The sequence below is a fragment of the Platalea leucorodia genome, assembly GCF_965183815.1.
Source record: "Platalea leucorodia genome assembly, chromosome: 9".
NCBI lineage: Eukaryota > Metazoa > Chordata > Aves > Pelecaniformes > Threskiornithidae > Platalea > Platalea leucorodia.
The window spans coordinates 4,976,497-4,996,507 of record NC_138831.1 but is presented as its reverse complement, the minus strand read 5'-3'; the positions used below and the strand labels follow the sequence as shown (position 1 = coordinate 4,996,507).

The following is a 20,011-nucleotide window of genomic DNA, read 5'->3' as shown; positions in this document are numbered from 1 at the left end:
TTGGAAAAAAAAGGATAAAAAACCAGAGAAAGTGCCAATGAGATACTAGTAAGGATAAGAAAGTTATTGCTCCATAGATGATTACTAAAACCACAAAATACCTAGGGAATGATGGGTTAAGGAGTCTGTAGAGAAAGAATAATTGGCTTGCATCTGCAGAATAAACATCATCATACTTAATACCTCTCTGTATCTGAAGCCTTTTTCCCTGCCTGTAAGCCTTTAAGGACATGGAGTGATCAGTAACAAATAGCTAAAGCTCCAGAAATGCTTTTGGACACTTCATGATAAACCCTTCTAGGAAAAAGTTACCATATGTAACTTAAATGTATTTTAAATGCATCATCTGGCTGCACAGCCACATTGTATCACGGTAACTTCAATCCTCCTTATTTAGGAGGACAGCCCCTGCTGTTTGTGGTACTGCCAGTCACTGCATCTAGAATTAAAAAAAAAAAAGAAACAAAACAGAAACAAAAACTTCAGGGCAAATATTTCTACCTGTTTGGTAAAATGACTCCTAATGTTTTACGTATGGATGAATTGCAAAACTATGAAGAAATCAGGAGAAAAATTACAAAGGATTACACATGAAGCATTTAGATCATTGATAGATTAAAAGAATCGTTTGAACAAAAAATCACCAATACAGCTCCAGAGTGAAAGTCCCTGATTGACATGATATACAAGGCTAGACAGTAAGAGTGAAGCAGCGAATGAAATCAACAGGTGAAGTGTGGAATTTCCTTCGCTTGAGGAGGTAATGCATGATAAAGACAATTATGACATGACAACATGTGACAAAGACCGTTAACATGGAGCCTGCAGCAGCAGACGGACTAAGTCTTTACAAGTTTTCCAGATATACAGGAGAAATCATAACAAGAAATGCTAACGCAACTTTATTTGGACTTGTACTCTATGTACTTAGAGTGCAAGTTTATTTTTATTAATCTAGTAAATTGTGGCAATTAATTAAGAGATCAGTTCCCTTTAAGTATAATATAGAGTACTGGCAGAGTAATAGCAAACATAGCGCATGTCACCGCAGTGCTGTAAACAGAATTTCTCTTGATTTGTGTTTCCAGTCTCCGCTCGGTATCACACAATTCTAAAATCACATCTCTCACAGCAGAAGCCTGGCCCTTACCCTCCACTGAAGACCTTGGCATCACTCTTTCTGTAGGTCTAGAATGGACCGCAAGTTTAACGCTCTGCACCTCGGCAACCATTTGCGCTACACTTTCCTGCAAACTGTTAAACTGCTTTTGTAAACTCCCCAGACATGAACTGACTTGTTTAGTGTAGTTTAGCTGTTCGTTTAAAGGAATTAAGAGAGAATCTATTTTTATGGAGTCATTCCTGTCTTCTCTAGTTAACAAAGCACCTTCTTTTATTTCCTGTGATGTCCTTGTTTGCAGCACATTTTTCAGGTCTGCTATGACGTCACTCAGATCCTTCTGCTGTAAGTAATGGCTGGACGCCTGTTCTTTGATGGCTTCTTGCAGATTTATTGGGCCCTTCTGTGCTTCAAGCACCAAGACTTTCAATTCTTGCAGCCTTACTCGATTAACATAGGTGGAACCGAGAACACCTATAATGGCTCCCAGTACAGAACCAATAATCGACCAGTTCTTCGTTTTTTCAGCTCTTGTTCGCTCTTTCTCATGGCTTTCCCTTACAGCTGCAGAAAAGAGAGAGAATTTTTCTCTCTCGGATTCTTCTGCATTTAAATATGCAGCTCGGTACCTCTTCTCTTCCTGCAAGAAATACAGTGATTTGAAGGAGAAGGTATAACATGAAGCTATAAAGTCTATACTAAAAAAAAAAAAAATCCCCAAACCCCCCAAGCCCCAGTGCAGATGAAGGAATGGAAATGAAGAACATCCATTAGTTCTGTTTCAGAAATTTTCCTTTTAATGTAGGATTCTCTTTATTAATCCTACTTAAGTCAACGAGGCATCATTTTAAGTCAAAGCTGAGAAATGCAAAAGGTCATCAGGAATTAGAGCTGAAGATCCTACACAAGGATCTATTGCATGCTGATGACAGAAAAGGCGTATGAGCGGGCAAGATCCTTCTCCCCCCGTAACGTTCACTTTTTCAGCCCTGCTTACTTCTTCAAGCACTACCTTTACCACACTTCTCCCTTTCAGTTCTAAACCTCTTGAAAATGGGAACTAAAAATAGGATTGGAAAGGACGTCTTGGATAGATTCATCTCATAGACATATACACTTCTTATTCCTCTGCCTTCTCTTTCTTACCTTGCTCACACACAAGTGTCTTCCCTTTCTCCCTTCTCATTGGCTTCAGCATGGCAGCTCCTTTTGTAAGCAGTTCTATCTCAGCAAAATAGTGGAAGGTTTTCTGGTTATCTTCCTGCAGTAATATTCTGCTGTGTTAGCAAAGGAATCACTGCTGTTGGTAGTGGTGAGCTTGTCTGTCAGCTAACTGCATCTCCCAGAATTATTCTGACTCTTCTGAGCACATCTTTCTTTCAGAAGGTGGCACCACCACCTTACGGACAGCGGTGACTTGAGTTTTTACCTGTCTTCATAGTCACACAGAGCTCTCTTCTTTTTGACGTCTCATCCACACAGACCTGATCCCTTAGACAGCTACAGATCTCTAGTTCTTTCCTGATGTTCTTCCCACTGATCCAGGAGCTCCGTTTAAGCTCATGCACGGGTACCCACTCTTTGCCTAAGCTTTGCCATAGGTGTATGCCTGCTTCCCAGCCTCTTCCTCACTGTTCCTATGGATTTCCTGGATTGACTTTGGCTGCTACCTTCCCTTTCTCTGTGACTGATGGACTGTTGATAAATGTGCTCCTGTCACCAGCCCTGCTTGGCTCATCCAGGTGAGGTGCTGTAGGACCGTGTCCTGTTGGTGAAGATACTGCCGCTGCCTGCGCTGCGGTCAACCTCATTTTCTTGCTTGCCCTCCCTCACGGAGCAGCCTCACCCTTGCTGCTCCCTGACAAAAGCTGCAGTGAATTGTCTGGGTGCTGCAGCCACATAGAAGGCAGCTGAGTTTTCATGGATTAACAACCAGAAAGGAGCTTCTCTTATCACATGGGAGGTTAATTCACTGAATCCCAGCTTTTTGTTGACTACTCATGTACAGATCACCACTCAAACAATTAATTTTTTAAGCTCGTTACCTTCAGCTTTCTTCTCCAAATTTGCTGCCCTATTTTAACATTATCCTGGTTTTGGCTGGGATAGAGTTAATTTTCTTCCTAGTAGCTGGTATAGTGCTGTGTTTTGGATTTAATATGAGAATAATGTTGATAACACACCGATGGTTTAGTCATTGCTGAGCAGGGCTTACACTAAGTCAAGGACTTTGCAGCTTCCCATGCTCTGCCAGGTGCACAAGAAGCTGGGAGGGGGCACAGCCAGGCCAGCTGGCCCAGACTGGCCACAGGGCTAGTCCACACCGTATGGCGTCATGCCCAGTACAGAAACTGGGGGAGTTGGCTGAGGGGCAGCGATCGCTGCTTGGGGACGGGCTGGGTGTCAGTGAGTGGTGAGCAATTGCATTGTGCATCACTTGTTCTGTATATTATTATTGTATTATTATATTATTATTACTACTACTATTACTACTATTCTATTTTATTTTACTTCAATTATTAAACTGTTCCTATCTCAACCCACAAGTTTTCTTACTTTTACCCTTCCGATTCTCTCCCCCATCCCACTGGGGTGGGGGGGGAGTGAGCAAGTGGCTGCGTGGTGCTTAGTTGTTGGCTGGGGTTAAACCACGACAAGCGGTAACATATACAACTTGCATAGCAGATCAAATAATCTATAATAATTGACTAAAACAAGTATCATCAGAAATTGACTCAGATCACTGTACTTCAGAACTGAACTGCATCTGCAAAAACAGTCACTAGTGACAGAAGCAAAGCGCACAGATTTTCAGCATATTTGCCAGTGCTCAAGTACCAACAAATTACCTGCAGCAACCTGTGCTCCAGAGTAGCCAGCTCTAAATACTGGGTGTCGTCCCGAGAGACCCTGTCTAAGCGGTCTCGAATTTCCTTCAGTTTAATCTGTTGGGCTTCCACATTTTCACGAGCTTCTCGTACTATCCCTCGGGCTATCATAAAGACATTTTCAGCCTGAGAAGAAAGAGTATTTATTTTAGAGACTTATTACCAGACAGATCTAAATCACTAATTATCTGAATTTGGGGGGGACACACACCAACAAAACAAATCACGCTCCATTTCAATCTAAGGGATAAGCTATATTTACTAACATGCATAGACCAGAACACATTCATAGTACCTGCACAGACAGTCAAAGCAGAAAAAAAAGACATGATTCTCCCTGGAGGGTCTTTTTTGCCTCACAGCCAGTGTTTATACTTCATATAGCTTAACTCATAATTTTTAAATTTCCACATGATCTCCATGTTTACCTCCGTCACTTTTCCCTGAGCCTCTCGAACTTCATTAATTCCAACGAACTCTTCATATCTGTCCCACCAACTCTTGCATGTTGCAGACATTTTTTGAAGAGAGTTTTTTCCCATAACGGTCCCAGCTTCTGTCAGCCGATTAAGAAAACTCATGGCCATTTCTATCGCAGACTTGCCTTCTGGCCTCTTAGGTGCTGATGAGCAGTAAGTCCTCACTATGTGTAAATTAATTTTTGGACTCCACTTTATCAACCAATAGTGATATTGCAAACCACAGGACACCGAGGACACACCTGACTTATATTTCATTGGCCCCATGTCTTGAATTTAATCACTGAATAAAAGCGCTACAAGGATGAAGAAGAAAAACAAGTTATTGAAGTACAGCTGATTAATACCTCTTAAAACTACACATGTACCAAACCCAATACAATTCAAGAATGGCTAAACCACAACCAGTTTTACACCATTACTTACCTTACTTTCCACAGTTTTCAACAAAGGGCAGTTCTGCCACAGATTCCTGCTTTTCTGCTGTTAATAAGTATTCCTACCATGCTTCTTGATTACTAATTCACTCACTGCGTGAACAGTGATCACGTGCAGACCCAGCACCAGGAGGAGCAGCTTCAGAATAATTTAATGCTTCAGCACAGAAGTGATGGCCATGTGCAATTTTGCCTTGTGCTTTCACACTTGAGTTTGGCGTACGGTGTCACAGGTACTAACAATTCTGTAAAAGAACAGAAAAGGAAGAAAGAGAGGGGGAAAAAAAAATCTCGATAAGAAAAGAAGTGAGGCTTCATCATTCCCTTTATCTCACACTCCACAAATACACGAAGCGTTGAAGAACGCAAAGACAAAAACATAAAGGACAGAGAGAAAACACAGAAGCGCTGAACCGAACACAACAAGTATTCTCATGAGACTGCCTACAAAAGTAAAACATAAGGAAGAGCCACAAGACCAGAAAAATATCACATAGTGAACACACAGCTAGGGCTGCATTTTAAAATGAGCTTAAAATTCTGCATACACTGCAAAAGCAGACTGCTAGTTACGGTTTATTGTCCATTGATTTGTAAATAAGATCTTAATCTTCTACTGAGCGCATTCCTCTAAAAACCGTAAACAGGAAAACTTTCCAATAAGGTTTTATATGAAGTTTGAGGACAACTGTGTTAGGTTTTGACTAATATAATATAAAAACATGGATTATTGAGAAAGCTTGATAGTTGCTGCACAGTTTCTTAAAATTATGTGAACACAGTTTTCCACGTTAATTTTAGGTGGCTAATGACATCACATATATGCAAATACAGGCATCTCCACTGGAAAGGATTTTTCCTAGTGGAAGACATTTTTGACCAGCTTTTAGCTGGCTACTGATTCGGAACGCCACAGGTCCACTCCCTGTTAAGTATTTCTAACAAATAGTAATAACACCAAGCAGCGTTGTGAAAATCTTCCCAGTTGTTTTATATGCATAGTAACACGGTAGATCAAAAACACAAGAACATGGACATGAAGTTCTCTCTCCCTCCAGCATCTCTCATACGTCTCACCGTTACAACACCTACTCTACGTTGCAGGCCACGTACTGAAACCTCAGCTCAACTTTGTCCATTCTAGACTGTAAGATTTCCCTCTTTTAATTGCGCTACTACATTAAGAGTTTTACCAATATTCAGGCTATTGAGACAGTATAGCAAAAAGATAGAGAAAGCTGAGATTTTTAGAAGAATTTCTATGTAGACAGTTGCACATGGACTGCAAAGAAAGTAATCTCAGTCTGAGCTAACAGGATCTAAGGCAGTTATGAGTGCTTCCTCTGAGATAACATGCCTTGTCCCTCTCTTGCTTCCCCATGTAAGAAAATGAGTTTCCTCTGCCTTCAGTCATTGACGTAAATATTCTTTCAAAAGGTTTACACCCCAGCTGCTACACATACTGGACATCGGTGGCGAGCACGACTAGCTTTTGTGGGTCTTACCTTATTTCGCACCAGTCTCTTTTGTCACTGCCCCAATGTAAAAACAGAATTCCCGACCCGCCACCACACGCTCACAGCTCTACTTCTGACGCCTGGGGGGGGAATAGTCTGTTTTTTCCACATGACCGACCCCTTCCCTGCCGGAGGGGGCCCTTGCACCGCACGCAGGGCTACGAGACTGCTCTCCCCGCACCCTACGGACCAGCGTGGCGAGAGCACTGCCGCCGCTAGTAGCCACGCACAGGCCCGGGCAGCAGCACCGGCCTCCTCTCAGCGACCCGCGGGGGCTCCCACCGCCAGCCCTCCGCGCCTAGGCCGCGCCCGCCGCCGCCAGCGCCAGGGGCGGCCCCGGAGCTCCGTGCGTGGCGGAGGCCGAGCCGAGCCGCTCCTTCCCCCCCCCCGGGCAGCCCTCCCCGAGGAAGCCGGCCCCCGCCGCGCCACCCAGCCCGGGCAGCACCTCCTACCTGCCCCGGGGAGCGGCCCGGCGCCTGAGGCGGAAGCGGCGGCGGAAGCGGCGGCGGAAGCGCTACGGCGGCCGCGCGGGGCCAAGCGGAAGCTCGGGCGAGGGGCGGCGCGGCGGAGCGGAGCGGAGCGGGCACCATGTCGGGCCGAGAGGGTAAGGCCGGGCCCGGGGCCCCCGGCGCCGCCCGTCCCTCCCCCCCTCCCCCCCCGGGCCTCACTGTCTCCTCTGTCTTTGCAGGCGGCAAGAAGAAGCCGCTGAAGCAGCCGAAGAAGCAATCGAAGGACCTGGACGAGGTAGGGCGGCGGGCGAGCCCCGGGGGCGGCTGCGGCACCGGGCCTGCGGCACCGGGCCTGCGGCACCGGGCCTGCCCCGCTCGGCTCGGCTCTGCCCCGAGCCACGGCCCGTGCTTGCGGCGGGGCCGCTTTCCCCCTTCAAATCCCCCCTCGGCTCAGCTTTCCGTAGCGATACGCGTTTTACGAAACGTCACATTTTAACGAAGCGTCGTTCCGACGGTGAAACTCGGGGCCGTGAGGGGCGAAGAGGTGATGCGCTGTGGTTTTTTTCCTGCTGACATCCCGCCTGTGTTGACGGCAAACGCAGCAGTGCCGGCTAACGGAGGGGTCCGGTGCCACGGAGAAGGCCGGAACGTCCTCGCCGAAGCAGCAGGCTGTGACGAGAGTCTGACAAATTAACGCCGTCGCAAGAGCCTGGGACAGGAGACAAAAAAAACAGTAGTTTGAGTAAATTAGGTACTAGTGAATCTCACGTTAGAGATGCTTAAACGTAAGGGCCCAGAGTACGGGGGTAAGCTGTTATTTCTGAGGATCGTGGAGGATGGATGAGGCACCAGCGACTGTCAAAAGACAAGTGTGGCATCTCTTTGAAAAAGGAGAAAAAAATAATCATAGCTTTCTAAGTAAGCTTTATTGTTAGAGAAACGGTAGAACCAATTAAGTGCTTGCAAGGATCCAAGTTATAATAACATAAAAATGAATAGCCAGTATGGATTTCAGTACGACCAAGGCAATTCTGTTCTGTAGCAGGGCAGTGCTCTGTGCATGGGCAGAAAACCTAGAGATATGAGGTTCCTGACGCCAGCTCATGTAACGTTCTCAAGTGCAAGGCAGGAACGGGACCTCGAAAGGTGACGGAAGGTGAGCGTGCAGCTTGCGGGAGCGCCACACTCTAAAAGCAGTTACTAATAACTCGCTGTCTGACGGCAAGGACATACTGAGTGGGGTTTTGCAAGATTTTTGTCTTCGATTGGAGTCTAAGTAATATTTTGATTAGTGCCTTGGTTGGCTGGTGGACTAACTTACTGATGATATGGCTTATTCTCTTTGTAGAAAAGAGAAAAGTTGGAGGGGCCGCAGACTGTCAGAGGGCAAGGCCAGTGGTCAAAGTAATCTTAACAAATGGGAGAAAATTTGAAAAGATGGATTAATTTAATTAAGCATGTATGCTAAGTCCCTTTCTTTGGTAAGAATAATCAACTTATAAACTGCAAGGAGAATGGCTAAACTCCAGGTCTGCCTAAAAGGATTTGAGACTTAGATCATACACTGGACATGAACCTGCAAAATCCTGCAAAAGAAGAAAATGATACAAGATGTATAAACAAAATCTTGTGGGTCAAACATGATGTAATAATATTTCTTTTCCTCTCAGCACTGCAGTACTGCAAGCACATGGGGGCAACACATTGCAAGAAAAAACCCCACAGAAGTGGATAAATGGGAGGGATTGATTTACTAAGAAAGCCACATTAGTCTACAGGAGAAAAAAAACAGTGGAAAACCTGGAGAAACAGAATATTCTGTTCTGTGTGGGGTATGCAGGGGAAGTAATAGGCTTTCATTGCAGCAAGGGAAGGTTTGACTTAAAGAAGAGGAAAGCTTTCCAGTTACAAGGGTACTTGAGCCATGGACTGGATTGGTGAAGAACCTATAGGATCTCAGCTGTCAAGGTCCTCAGTTTAGTTACCCCAAAATCCTGAGTGCCAAGGAAAAAGACGATGGTCCCTTTCAGCCTGGATGTCTCTGGAGAATCTGCATCTAAGGGATAGAGTGTGTCTGAGCTCTCTTGAATTCTGGAGGCTGTTCTCGCAGGGATGCTCGACAGCTGCCTTGCCTGTACAATTTCCCAGCTGTCTCATTAGATTTCTTGAAACTAATACAAATGTATTAAACCCGTCAAAAATAGCGACTAATGCGTGGCAGGATTTTTTTAAATTAATGCCTTTTTTAGGTAAAAGCAACCTTTTCTCCTTAGATCGCATATAATCCAAGTTATATTGTTATACAGCACTTGTGCAGTAGGCTCCCAGCATCACTTGTGGCATATTAATGAATGGTTTTCATGCAAATATTGATTATTCAGGGGGCAGAATGAGATTATGCCATGGGAAATGATACTTGTTTAATTTCAGAAAGATCAAACATAGAAAGTTAAAGTTTAGTCATTGTGTTCTGGTACAGCAAAAACCCCTTTGTCATAGTTCTGCAAGGTTTTGCATATTTAGTAGTATTCAGCCATCTTGCATCAGTTCAGTCAGGTTTTTATTGCTGTTGGAACACTACATTTGTTTCTCATTGCTTGTCAGTTGTTTTTGCATTTTTGGGGGGAGGAGATGTTAACAAACACTGTTGTTCTTTTCTTTAGACAGATCTGGCATTTAAACAAAAGCAGAAGGAGGAGCAAAAGAAACTTGAGGAGATGAAAGCAAAGGCTGCTGGAAAAGGGCCCCTCAGTAAGTGAGGTGCCATACTGATAGGAAAAATTGAGGGCTTGCTGGCTTCAAAAATTTCATGGTTTTGCTTGACAAACATAAAAAGGCCTGTACTTCTAGGTTATTTAACATACACCAGTCAGTCAATGGGAAGTGGAGGTGACAACAAATAGAGGCTAATTTTTTTTTCTTTCACTATGCAATTTCACCCCCAAACTACCGCTGCAGGTTCCGGTTTAGCAGGTGTAACAGCGTGTCTGGGATGCTAACGTATTCCGGTGGGATGGCACAGAGACATTTCTGCTCTTGTTTTCGCATACCATCCTTTTCTTTCCAGATATTATTAGATGTAAGCTTTGCCACAGTCCTGAAAGTTTAACAAATCCAGTACTTAGTTCTCTCAGAGGATGAATTTCTTCAAGAGCAGTAGATTCCTGGCAGAAAACAAAACCAAAACCAAACAAAACCAACAACCTCTGACTGGAAATTAGTCTGGATTCAACTCTTTTGCCTAAGTGACCGTAAAGCCTGCTGTGTCCCAGAAGAAAGTTTGCAGGGTGCATCCTGATGGTGCGTCCAGCCTAGTCTTTGTCTCGGACAGTCGTAGTAGGAGACTGTTAATGCGAGTCTGTGCACTCGCCTCACACTCCTCCAGCATGTGCAGCGATCAGATTAGGGATGTTAAAGGGCACACCCTGCCTATTCCCTCTAGGTGTTTTTGACCTGTGGTCCATTAATGTGACTAATCCCTTCTCCATTCTATGAAGACCATTAAACTTTAGACCTTGCTTCCTGTTCTTTAGCAAGCTTTAAATCTTGAAAGCTCCTAGAAGGACCTTTCCAGCAATCCCATCGCAACTCAGTTTCACTAACAACCTTTGCTATGCAATCTTGTCAGATGCTGTTTGAAAATATGAAATCCCCTGGCTTCACTTTATCCATCGACAGTGATACCCTGATAGAATTCCAGCAGGTCAGTGAGGGAAGGACTTACCATTTACAGAAGTCCTGTTAACTTTCACAAGGCTGCATTTAGCCATTTGCTTTGTTACAGACTCTCTTATCTCCCCAGAGATCAAGGTCAGACTCGCTGGCCTATAGTTCGCCAGTTCTTTATAGAACGCTTTCTGTATCTGGGAGCTATGCTGGCAGTCTGTAAGTCCTCTGACATAGTGGCTGTAATGATAAGTTTCAAATCTTAGCCAGCAGTTCTGCATTGTCACATTGGAGCTGGTCAGTGCTCTTGGAGGGAGTGCCATCCAGTCCTACTGACTTGGGATATTTCTTGTTTATTTATCTCAAATTGATCTCGCTCCTCTGATTTATCGGCGTACAAAAAACGTGCTGGGTGTGGGACTGAGAATGTCTTTGGTGTTACAGACCAACGCAAAACAATTCACTGAGCCTCTCTTCTGTGTCCTTACCATCCTAAACTTGTTCTGCGTAGGGCGCTTCAGCTTACGGATTTCTTCATAGTTCTTTCCTGCCGTTATTACTCTGCCTTTTTCTAGACTGAATTTCAGTCATCTGGTCCTTGTCCAATGCTTGCCAAAGCAGGTAGTGACTATTATGCTATTGTGGGAGGGCTAGACTATTCCCAAGAGCCTCAGCAAGGCAATGCTGTTAGAATCATACTGCAGTGCAAAGTCTGCTGTTGACCATTAGCCCTTGCAGCCTATCTTGCTGTAGCCTTGCTATTCTTTTTCCCTTTCCACTGGTCATACTTGAAACATGCTGCAAAAAACCAGCATTTACAAACAATGCTGCACTTGTTGCCGTGTTAATATGTTTTGGTTTTTTTTCTTTCACCCTGGTTTAGTCTCTTCAATAATAGGGACTGCAAAGAACAGATTATTCCAGAGAACTGGAATTCTCATAATTTCAGTCCCTGCTTCTGTAGAGCTTTGATCCGAACTGGGGGCTCTGGTTGCTGTAGGGATACCGATGCTTTTATTCCCTTAGCCTTGGATTTGATTTGACCAGACTATACTTTTGCTCTGTAAGAAATAAACAATGGAGGGTGTCCATGGAGGAACAAAGGAATTGTTGAAACATTTAGTTCTGTTGTAGATTTATAGGGCCTACTTGGTTCCAGGAGAAACTTGGTTTCTAATGTTAATTTATTCATTCAAAGTATGTGAGATCACAAACACAGAAGAGTAACACATGCAAAACCAATTCACCAGTGGGGATCCGAGTTGTACAGGCAGTCTAGCGGGGATTTGATTTTATGAGGAACTAAATTTGTAGCTAAGCTCTGTAACAGTTGTCTAACCAGTTGTGTTGTTTCTTTTGGCAGCTAGTGGTGGAATAAAGAAGTCTGGCAAAAAGTAGTTTGATCAAACTGCAGGGTAAGAAGTGATCGAGTTACTCAATGGATCTGCAGACTTCAGAGAGTCACGAAAACTCACTATTGCTCGGGAAACATTGTACATTTTGTTTAGTCAAAATAAATCTTTTTTGTTAAGATGTAATATTTTCTCTCTTCACCTGTAGCTTTTATTTTAAAAATGGCATTACTGTTTTATACTGGAAATGAAACTTTTACTGAAGACCACTTGTGACCTTAAGCAGCCTGAGTGCATCTGCTGGTTTGGTAGTCATTTGTGAGAATAAATTTCAACTTCTGCTCTCTTTTGACAATGGGAGTCAGGGCCTGAGTGTTAAATTCTGGAGAGTTTTAATCTGGAGGCTCAGGTTTAGCTGCAGCTGTCCAAGATGTGGCTGTGTCAGCACATGCTCTCCTAAGAGCTAGAAGTTTTCTCTAAACAAAAGGTTGGGTTATACTCCCATCGCCAGCAAAGTGGTTACCTTAGCGTCGACCACTATTCAAAATAATGCTCCTTTTCGTAGTTACTACTTCGGTACGCTGTGGTGCTGTGCCCTAGAGTACCAGTGGCTGCTGAACATACGTGTGCCTTTGTCCTGCAAATAGTCACCTACACCTTGTTTTCCTTGAACTTCTGCATACTGACATTTACACTCGCAGCAATGCCTTGGGGGAGGGCGGGGAGAAGGGCACAGTGCTTACGGGACTAGAACTTAATTTTTAAAATGAATAGCAGTGACAGTACACTGGGTATGGAAACTTCAAGGAAGGAATATGATGTTCCCAAGGCAGGAGTTAAGGGGGAAAGAATTAACATAGGGTGCTTCTTACCTGAGTGAATGGTAATCATAGAATCACAGAATCATTTAGGTTGGAAAAGACCTTTAAGATCATTAAGTCCAACCGTTAACCTTGCACTGCCAAGCCCACCACTAAACCGTGTCCCTAAGCAATACATCTACACCTCTTTTAAATCCCCCCAGGGATGGGGACTCAGCCCCTGCCCTGGGCAGCCTGGGCCAGGGCCTGACAGCCCTTTGGGGGAAGAAGTTTGTCCTGATATCCAACCCAACCCTGCCCTGGCGCAGCTTGAGGCCGTTCCCTCTTGTCCCATCACTTGTTCCTGGGGAGCAGAGACCGACCCCCCCGGCTCCAGCCTCCTTTCAGGCCGTTGCAGAGAGCGATGAGGGCTCCCCTCAGCCTCCTCTTCTCCAGGCTGAGCCCCCCCAGCTCCCCCAGCCGCTCCTCCCCAGCCTTGTGCTCCAGCCCCTGCCCCAGCCTCGCTGCCCTGCTCTGGCCACGCTCCAGCCCCTCCATGGCCGCCTTGGGGTGCGGGGCCCAGCGCTGAGCACAGCATTCGAGGGGCGGCCTCACCGGTGCCCAGCACGGGGGGACGATCGCTGCCCTGGTCCTGCTGGCCACACTGTTCCTGATGCAAGCAATGGTGGGATACCGACTGCTCCCTCTGTCAGGAAAGGCGGCTGTTCGCTGCAAGTTGGGGATTGCTTCTGCAAACAACAAGGCGCTTCCACTGCTTCTGCGGGGTTACGCGGTCAACCTGCAGACACCGTCTGGGCTCCGAAGGAGGAGACCGTGCAGCTTGGCTGTCCGCGCACGAGGTGCTGAGCCGCCCCCGCGCGGTCAGGCCGCGGCGCTGCAGGCGGCCGCCGGGCGCATGCGCAGCGCAGCGGCGGGAATCCCCGCGCGCCCACCCCGCGGTGCTGCCTCCCTCCCTCCCTCCCGTCCCGTCAGCCGCGCCGCTTCCCGCCGGCCGTTCCCCCCCCCCCCCCCCCCCGCCGCCGCGGCAACGGGTCGCCTCTCCGGAGCTCCCGGAGCGGCGGCGCAGCCCGGCTTTGCCGCCTGCTGTTCGGCGGTGCCACCGCGGTACGGCTCCGCGGAGCTCCCGCAGGGCTACGGCCGCCGGTGCCCCGGGGCCGTGCCGGGCGAAGCCGCCGCGCTGCGCCAGCGCCCGAGGGGGCCGCGCCGCGCCGCGCATGCGCTCTCCTCCCAGAATCACAGAATCGTCTCGGTGGGAAAAGACCCTCAAGATCATCGAGTCCAACCGTAACCCAGCGCTGCCAAGGCCACCGCTAAACCATGGTCCTAAGCACCACATCTACACCTCTTTTAAATACCTCCAGGGATGGGGACTCAACCACCGCCCTGGGCAGCCTGGGCCAGGGCCTGACAGCCCTCTCAGTGAAGAAGTTTTTCCTGATATCCAACCCAAACCTGCCCTGGCGCAGCTTGAGGCCGTTCCCTCTCGTCCCATCGCTTGTTCCTGGGGAGCAGAGACCGACCCCCCCGGCTCCAGCCTCCTTTCAGGCCGTTGCAGGGAGCGATGAGGGCTCCCCTCAGCCTCCTCTTCTCCAGGCTGAGCCCCCCCAGCTCCCCCAGCCGCTCCTCCCCAGCCTTGTGCTCCAGCCCCTGCCCCAGCCTCGCTGCCCTGCTCTGGCCACGCTCCAGCCCCTCCATGGCCGCCTTGGGGTGCGGGGCCCAGCGCTGAGCACAGCATTCGAGGGGCGGCCTCACCGGTGCCCAGCACGGGGGGACGATCGCTGCCCTGGTCCTGCTGGCCACACTGTTCCTGATGCAAGCAATGGTGGGATACCGACTGCTCCCTCTGTCAGGAAAGGCGGCTGTTCGCTGCAAGTTGGGGATTGCTTCTGCAAACAACAAGGCGCTTCCACTGCTTCTGCGGGGTTACGCGGTCAACCTGCAGACACCGTCTGGGCTCCGAAGGAGGAGACCGTGCAGCTTGGCTGTCCGCGCACGAGGTGCTGAGCCGCCCCCGCGCGGTCAGGCCGCGGCGCTGCAGGCGGCCGCCGGGCGCATGCGCAGCGCAGCGGCGGGAATCCCCGCGCGCCCACCCCGCGGTGCTGCCTCCCTCCCTCCCTCCCGTCCCGTCAGCCGCGCCGCTTCCCGCCGGCCGTTCCCCCCCCCCCCCCCACCCGCCGCCGCGGCAACGGGTCGCCTCTCCGGAGCTCCCGGAGCGGCGGCGCAGCCCGGCTTTGCCGCCTGCTGTTCGGCGGTGCCACCGCGGTACGGCTCCGCGGAGCTCCCGCAGGGCTACGGCCGCCGGTGCCCCGGGGCCGTGCCGGGCGAAGCCGCCGCGCTGCGCCAGCGCCCGAGGGGGCCGCGCCGCGCCGCGCATGCGCTCTCCTCCCAGAATCACAGAATCGTCTCGGTGGGAAAAGACCCTCAAGATCATCGAGTCCAACCGTAACCCAGCGCTGCCAAGGCCACCGCTAAACCATGGTCCTAAGCACCACATCTACACCTCTTTTAAATACCTCCAGGGATGGGGACTCAACCACCGCCCTGGGCAGCCTGGGCCAGGGCCTGACAGCCCTCTCAGTGAAGAAGTTTTTCCTGATATCCAACCCAAACCTGCCCTGGCGCAGCTTGAGGCCGTTCCCTCTCGTCCCATCGCTTGTTCCTGGGGAGCAGAGACCGACCCCCCCGGCTCCAGCCTCCTTTCAGGCTGTTGCAGAGAGCGATGAGGGCTCCCCTCAGCCTCCTCTTCTCCAGGCTGAGCCCCCCCAGCTCCCCCAGCCGCTCCTCCCCAGCCTTGTGCTCCAGCCCCTGCCCCAGCCTCGCTGCCCTGCTCTGGCCACGCTCCAGCCCCTCCATGGCCGCCTTGGGGTGAGGGGCCCAGCGCTGAACACAGCATTCGAGGGGCGGCCTCACCGATGCCCAGCACAGGGGCACCATCACCTCCCTGCTCCTGCTGGCCACACTACTCCTGATACAAGCCAGGATGCCATTGGCCCCCTTGGCCACCTGGGCACACTGCTGGCTCATGTTCAGGCGGCTGTCGACCAGCACCCCCAGGCCCTTTCCCACCGGGCAGCTCCCAGCCGCTCCTCCCCACGCCTGCAGCGTTGCATGGGGTTGTTGTGACCCAAGTGCAGGACCCGGCCCCGAGCCTTGCTGACCCTCACACAGTTGGCCCTGGCCCATTGACCCGGCCTGGCCAGGTCCCTCTGCAGGGCCTCCCTGCCCTCCAGCAGATCGACACTTCCACCCAGCTTGGTGTCACCTGCAAACTGACTGAGGGTGCCCTCGATCCCCTCATCCAGATCATCAGTGAAGGTATTGAACAGGACCGGCCCCAACACTGAGCCCTGGGGAACACCACTGGTGACCGGCCGCCAACTGGATTTGACTCCATTCACCACCACTCTCCGGGCCCCGCCGTCCAGCCAGTGTTTAACCCAGCGCAGGGTGCACTTATCCAAGCCGTGAGCAGCCAGCTTCTCCAGGAGAATGCTGTGGGAGACTGTGTCAAAGGCCTTACTAAAGTCCAGGTAGACAACATCCACAGCCTTCCCCTCATCCACTAAGCGGGTCACCTTGTCATAGGAGACCAGGTTAGTGAAGCAGGACCTGCCTTTCATACACCCATGCTGGCTGAGCCTGATCCCCCGGTTGTCCCACACGTGCCGTGTGATGGCACTCAGGATGATCTGCTCCATGACCTTCCCAGCACCGAGGTCAGGCTGACAGGCCTGTAGTTCCCCAGATCCTCCTTCCACCCCTTCTTGTAGATGGGTGTCACGTTTGCTAACTTAACTCCGTAACTTAACTCCTGTGGCAGCCATGCAGCCTGTGTGCGTGTGCTGTGTGCCAAGAGGCTCCCGCCTCAGGCCGGTGGCCACCCCTCGGACCCCAGCTGCGGGCACCGGCACCCCAGGGCCACCCGTGACTGGGTGCCCTCTCGCCAACAGTCAGAACATCTCTAGTGCGGTAAGAGAGGCGCTTGTCTGCAGGGCCTCAGCTTGTAATCCTGGGCTGCCGGTGCCTTAACATCGAGGAGCCAGGCCTCTCCAAAGAGAAAATCTTTCTACGCCTTTCCCTCCCGTGGGCTGTGTTCGCTCCTGGCACTATGTGTGAGAAAGGCGTTCTCCAGCATCTGTGGACAAGGTCTTGGAGATTAGTACTAGAGCAGACATCGGACATATTTTGTCATGGAATCCTTTAAGGATGACAGTCCTCTGTATTTTTGTGGCACAGCATCCCACCAGCTGTAGCGGTGCAAGGGCATACGTGAATCATTTTCTGAATGCCCTTTGTGCAGAAGTTAGGTATCCATTTTTGGGGGAGCTGGATCTTTTAGAAGGCAGCACAGTGTGATGACTCCTTTCTGGTCTATAAAACACGCCTGTATATTCTTAAAAGCTTTAGGTGAATCAGCTTAGGTGTTAATTTGGTGGGTTTGGAGAGAGGGGTAGCCCTGGATGCTATCAGGGAGAGGATCTCTGGTGTTCCTGTGTGCTACAGTCTTAGGGAAAGTAAGGGAAACATGCCCTTGCAAACATCAAGGGAGGACTTAGGGTAAACAAAATGAGGGAGAGATTGTTAGGAAAAAAGATGAAATTGTTTAATTGTTACACACCTGTAGCAGATTGGCTCCTTGCTATCTCTGATGAAGCTACTTTGGATTTCTTACCCAACCACTAAGATATTTCACAACCTATATGAATAAATTTAGGTGATTTACACTGGTCCAAGTGAAAAGAGCACCTAGAGCAATACGGGATAAGCGCTGAATAGTGTTAGCACCTCTGGATAAAGGGTAGAAGCCTCTCTGAGCGATACAAGCCAAAGGATCATTGTCTGAATTCTGGTCACAGCTGCAATCTGAGCTGGAAGGCTGGGTAACTGCAACAGTTATAGTCATACAACACTTCTGTCAGCAAAAGCCCATGTTACCATAAATATATATAAGGTTTCAGTCACTTTGCACTTAAAGGTCAAAGCACGTTAATAATTGAGTGTGGTGGGGGCTGAACATGATCAGGCACCTCTGCGTCTCAACTTAAATCATGACATGAGTTAGTGGCTGCGCTGGCAGCACACCACCAGGGCAACATCCTGCATTTCCTCTGGATCCCTCTCTTTAAATGAGGCTAAACTAATTTTCAACTTTCCAGAAGTATAGGAGTTATTTTTCTTCCTTAGATGCTTACAAAGGATAGTATTTACTTCTCTGACTGTGAAAACGGACTTTTATTTGGTTTAATTAGAGAAAGCAAGCAAAACACTTTCTTAATTACAAAGTAAACTTCCAGCTAGAACTGTTAAATTTCAATTGAATTTTTATGAAAGTTCAAGTTTCTGTGGCCTGCTCGAGGCCGTATCTTTGACAGAGGGGTAAATCAATCCGATCATCTGTACGCTGACCAACTCCTCATACATTTTTACATTTGTTCCTGCCTCTGTTTGACCTCTTTAACTACTTTAAGATGCAAAGTCAGTACCTTGGGTCTATGGGTCAAGGTTGGACGTAATTTTTAGACAAAATTTCAACAGACCAAAAAAAGGGAGAGGAGGGAAGATCTTGGTTTAAGTTTACTACAAGATGGGAGACAGTAGGTTCTAGCAGGACTAGATTTTAACAGCTCTAGAGCTACTGACAGAACCAGTAGCAGGGCCAGGCCTCCTGGACCCCCAAGGAGCTATTTGTATTAAAAACAGCTAATGAGGACAGTGTGATGGATACAGTATCTGCCTCTAACATTACAGAATTGCAGCCAGATACTTTTTACCCCTTCCAGCAGCCTTAGCCGACATGCTAATAGTTCATGGTCAGGTCCAGATCCCTGCTGCTCTCCAAGGGGGTGAAAATCAGCCTTTGGTGACAGAGAAAATTGTGTTCCCTAAGGGTACTTCTCTGGAGATCAGGTTGAGTCCTGCCAGCTAGATAGAGCAGGTGAAGGTTGAAATTCAAGCAGGCTTGAATGCTTTTTGCATTTTGGACAAAGATAACTTGTGTATCAGAAAAAATATTCACACAAAAGTGTGCGACAAAGCTGCCTTAGAGATGTTGCCCAGGAGCCAGGGACTGCTCCTGGCTCCGTGCAGAACATTGAAGGCAACATGAGCCACCGCTGGTACCTCTGGGGGCAGAGCTCAGTTCCAACACGTGAAATGCAACCATAGATACAGCGTGCCCACAATTTTGCATGCTCAGAGTGAAAACACAAGCTTGCTTTGCTTTACCTACATCAGTCATATACTGATGGTGGCAGATCCTCACCCACATAGCCCAAGTGCACAGCCATTTTCTGCTGGTGTCAAAGTAGGTAATTTGGGGGGCGGGTTAAAATGAGGAGGAAGAGGGAATGGAGACAACATCCTCTACATCTGGCCAGAACATGAGAGAAATATAACCTTGGCAGTGTATCAATAAGCAATTGTTTGCCCCAGGAATTACTAAATGAAATGAATGAGGTTGCCAATTACAGTGCAGCTAACTTGAGGTGGTCTGAGTGAAATAAGAGTGAAAGAGATTGAATAGAAATGTGTGCTCCAAAGCACGAGAAAATATGCAAAAGCGTTTCAGCCAAAAATCAAGACAAGAGGGAAGGAGACCAAATGGCAAAGTGACAGGTCACTGCTGTGGGAAAGCTGTTCTCAATAGGCTTTAGTTTAATGTAGACATTGACCGGCGTTCCCGGCCAAGAGTCCTCCTGTGTTTAATATTAGGCTATGGAAACGAAGCTGAACAAAGGAACGCTTTGATTGTATGTTTTTACATAATGCTATGTAATAAATGGCATTTCATTCCTTAGTGCAGCTCCAGCTCAGTGTTAAACTAATGCAAAGACAATATAGGTCCCAAATCACACATACACATAAAATTACCCACAGTCTGAAGGGCATAGAAGAAATAAAGCCCAGAAGGCAGTAGGAAATGAATGTCAATGATTAAAATAGTAGCAGAATAGATGCAAACATTCTTTATAGGGAAATCCATCGAAGGATATGATTGCCATAATGAATTCAAGTCAAGCTCTAATGTTTAAAGTACTTTGCCCACTCTTTAGAGTTAGTTCAGCCCCAAGGTAATCATACCCTGCTCTGAATGACTTCCACATACCAATTCACGTGAGGTCTTAAATACGAAGCTTCTCTAGCGCAAGTCAGCCAGCCTGGAGGACTGGGTTTGAACTTCTGCTCTGCCACGGACTTGGTTTGTGACCTCGCGTAAGACATTTTGCCTATTAGTTTTCTTCTTTCCGCAAAATGGGGATAGTGGTATTATCTTACTTCAGAA

General features: G+C 48.4%; 2 protein-coding genes across 4 annotated transcripts; one reads left to right on the top strand and one right to left on the bottom strand.

Moving 5' to 3' along the window:
- Positions 1 to 526: 526 nt before the first annotated feature.
- On the bottom strand, positions 527 to 7,208 carry CCDC51 (coiled-coil domain containing 51). 3 transcript variants are annotated; one of them, XM_082321111.1, is made up of 5 exons: positions 7,110 to 7,208; positions 4,914 to 5,169; positions 4,437 to 4,783; positions 3,970 to 4,134; positions 527 to 1,760 (listed from the first exon to the last, which is right to left on the bottom strand). In XM_082321111.1, exons 3-5 carry the CDS (start codon positions 4,752 to 4,754, stop codon positions 984 to 986), a joined length of 1,260 nt encoding a protein of 419 aa, XP_082177237.1. In that variant the 5' UTR covers positions 4,755 to 4,783; positions 4,914 to 5,169; positions 7,110 to 7,208; the 3' UTR covers positions 527 to 983. The 3 variants fall into 3 exon arrangements, with proteins under 3 accessions (XP_082177237.1, XP_082177235.1, XP_082177236.1); XM_082321109.1 differs by lacking the exon at positions 7,110 to 7,208 and adding an exon at positions 6,894 to 6,973; XM_082321110.1 differs by lacking the exon at positions 7,110 to 7,208 and adding an exon at positions 6,430 to 6,863.
- TMA7 (translation machinery associated 7 homolog) lies at positions 6,908 to 12,096 on the top strand. The gene is made up of 4 exons (XM_082321119.1): positions 6,908 to 7,045; positions 7,130 to 7,185; positions 9,554 to 9,641; positions 11,920 to 12,096. The coding sequence occupies exons 1-4, from the start codon at positions 7,030 to 7,032 to the stop codon at positions 11,952 to 11,954; spliced, it is 195 nt and encodes a 64-aa protein (XP_082177245.1). The 5' UTR covers positions 6,908 to 7,029; the 3' UTR covers positions 11,955 to 12,096.
- The last annotated feature ends 7,915 nt before the right edge of the window (positions 12,097 to 20,011 follow it).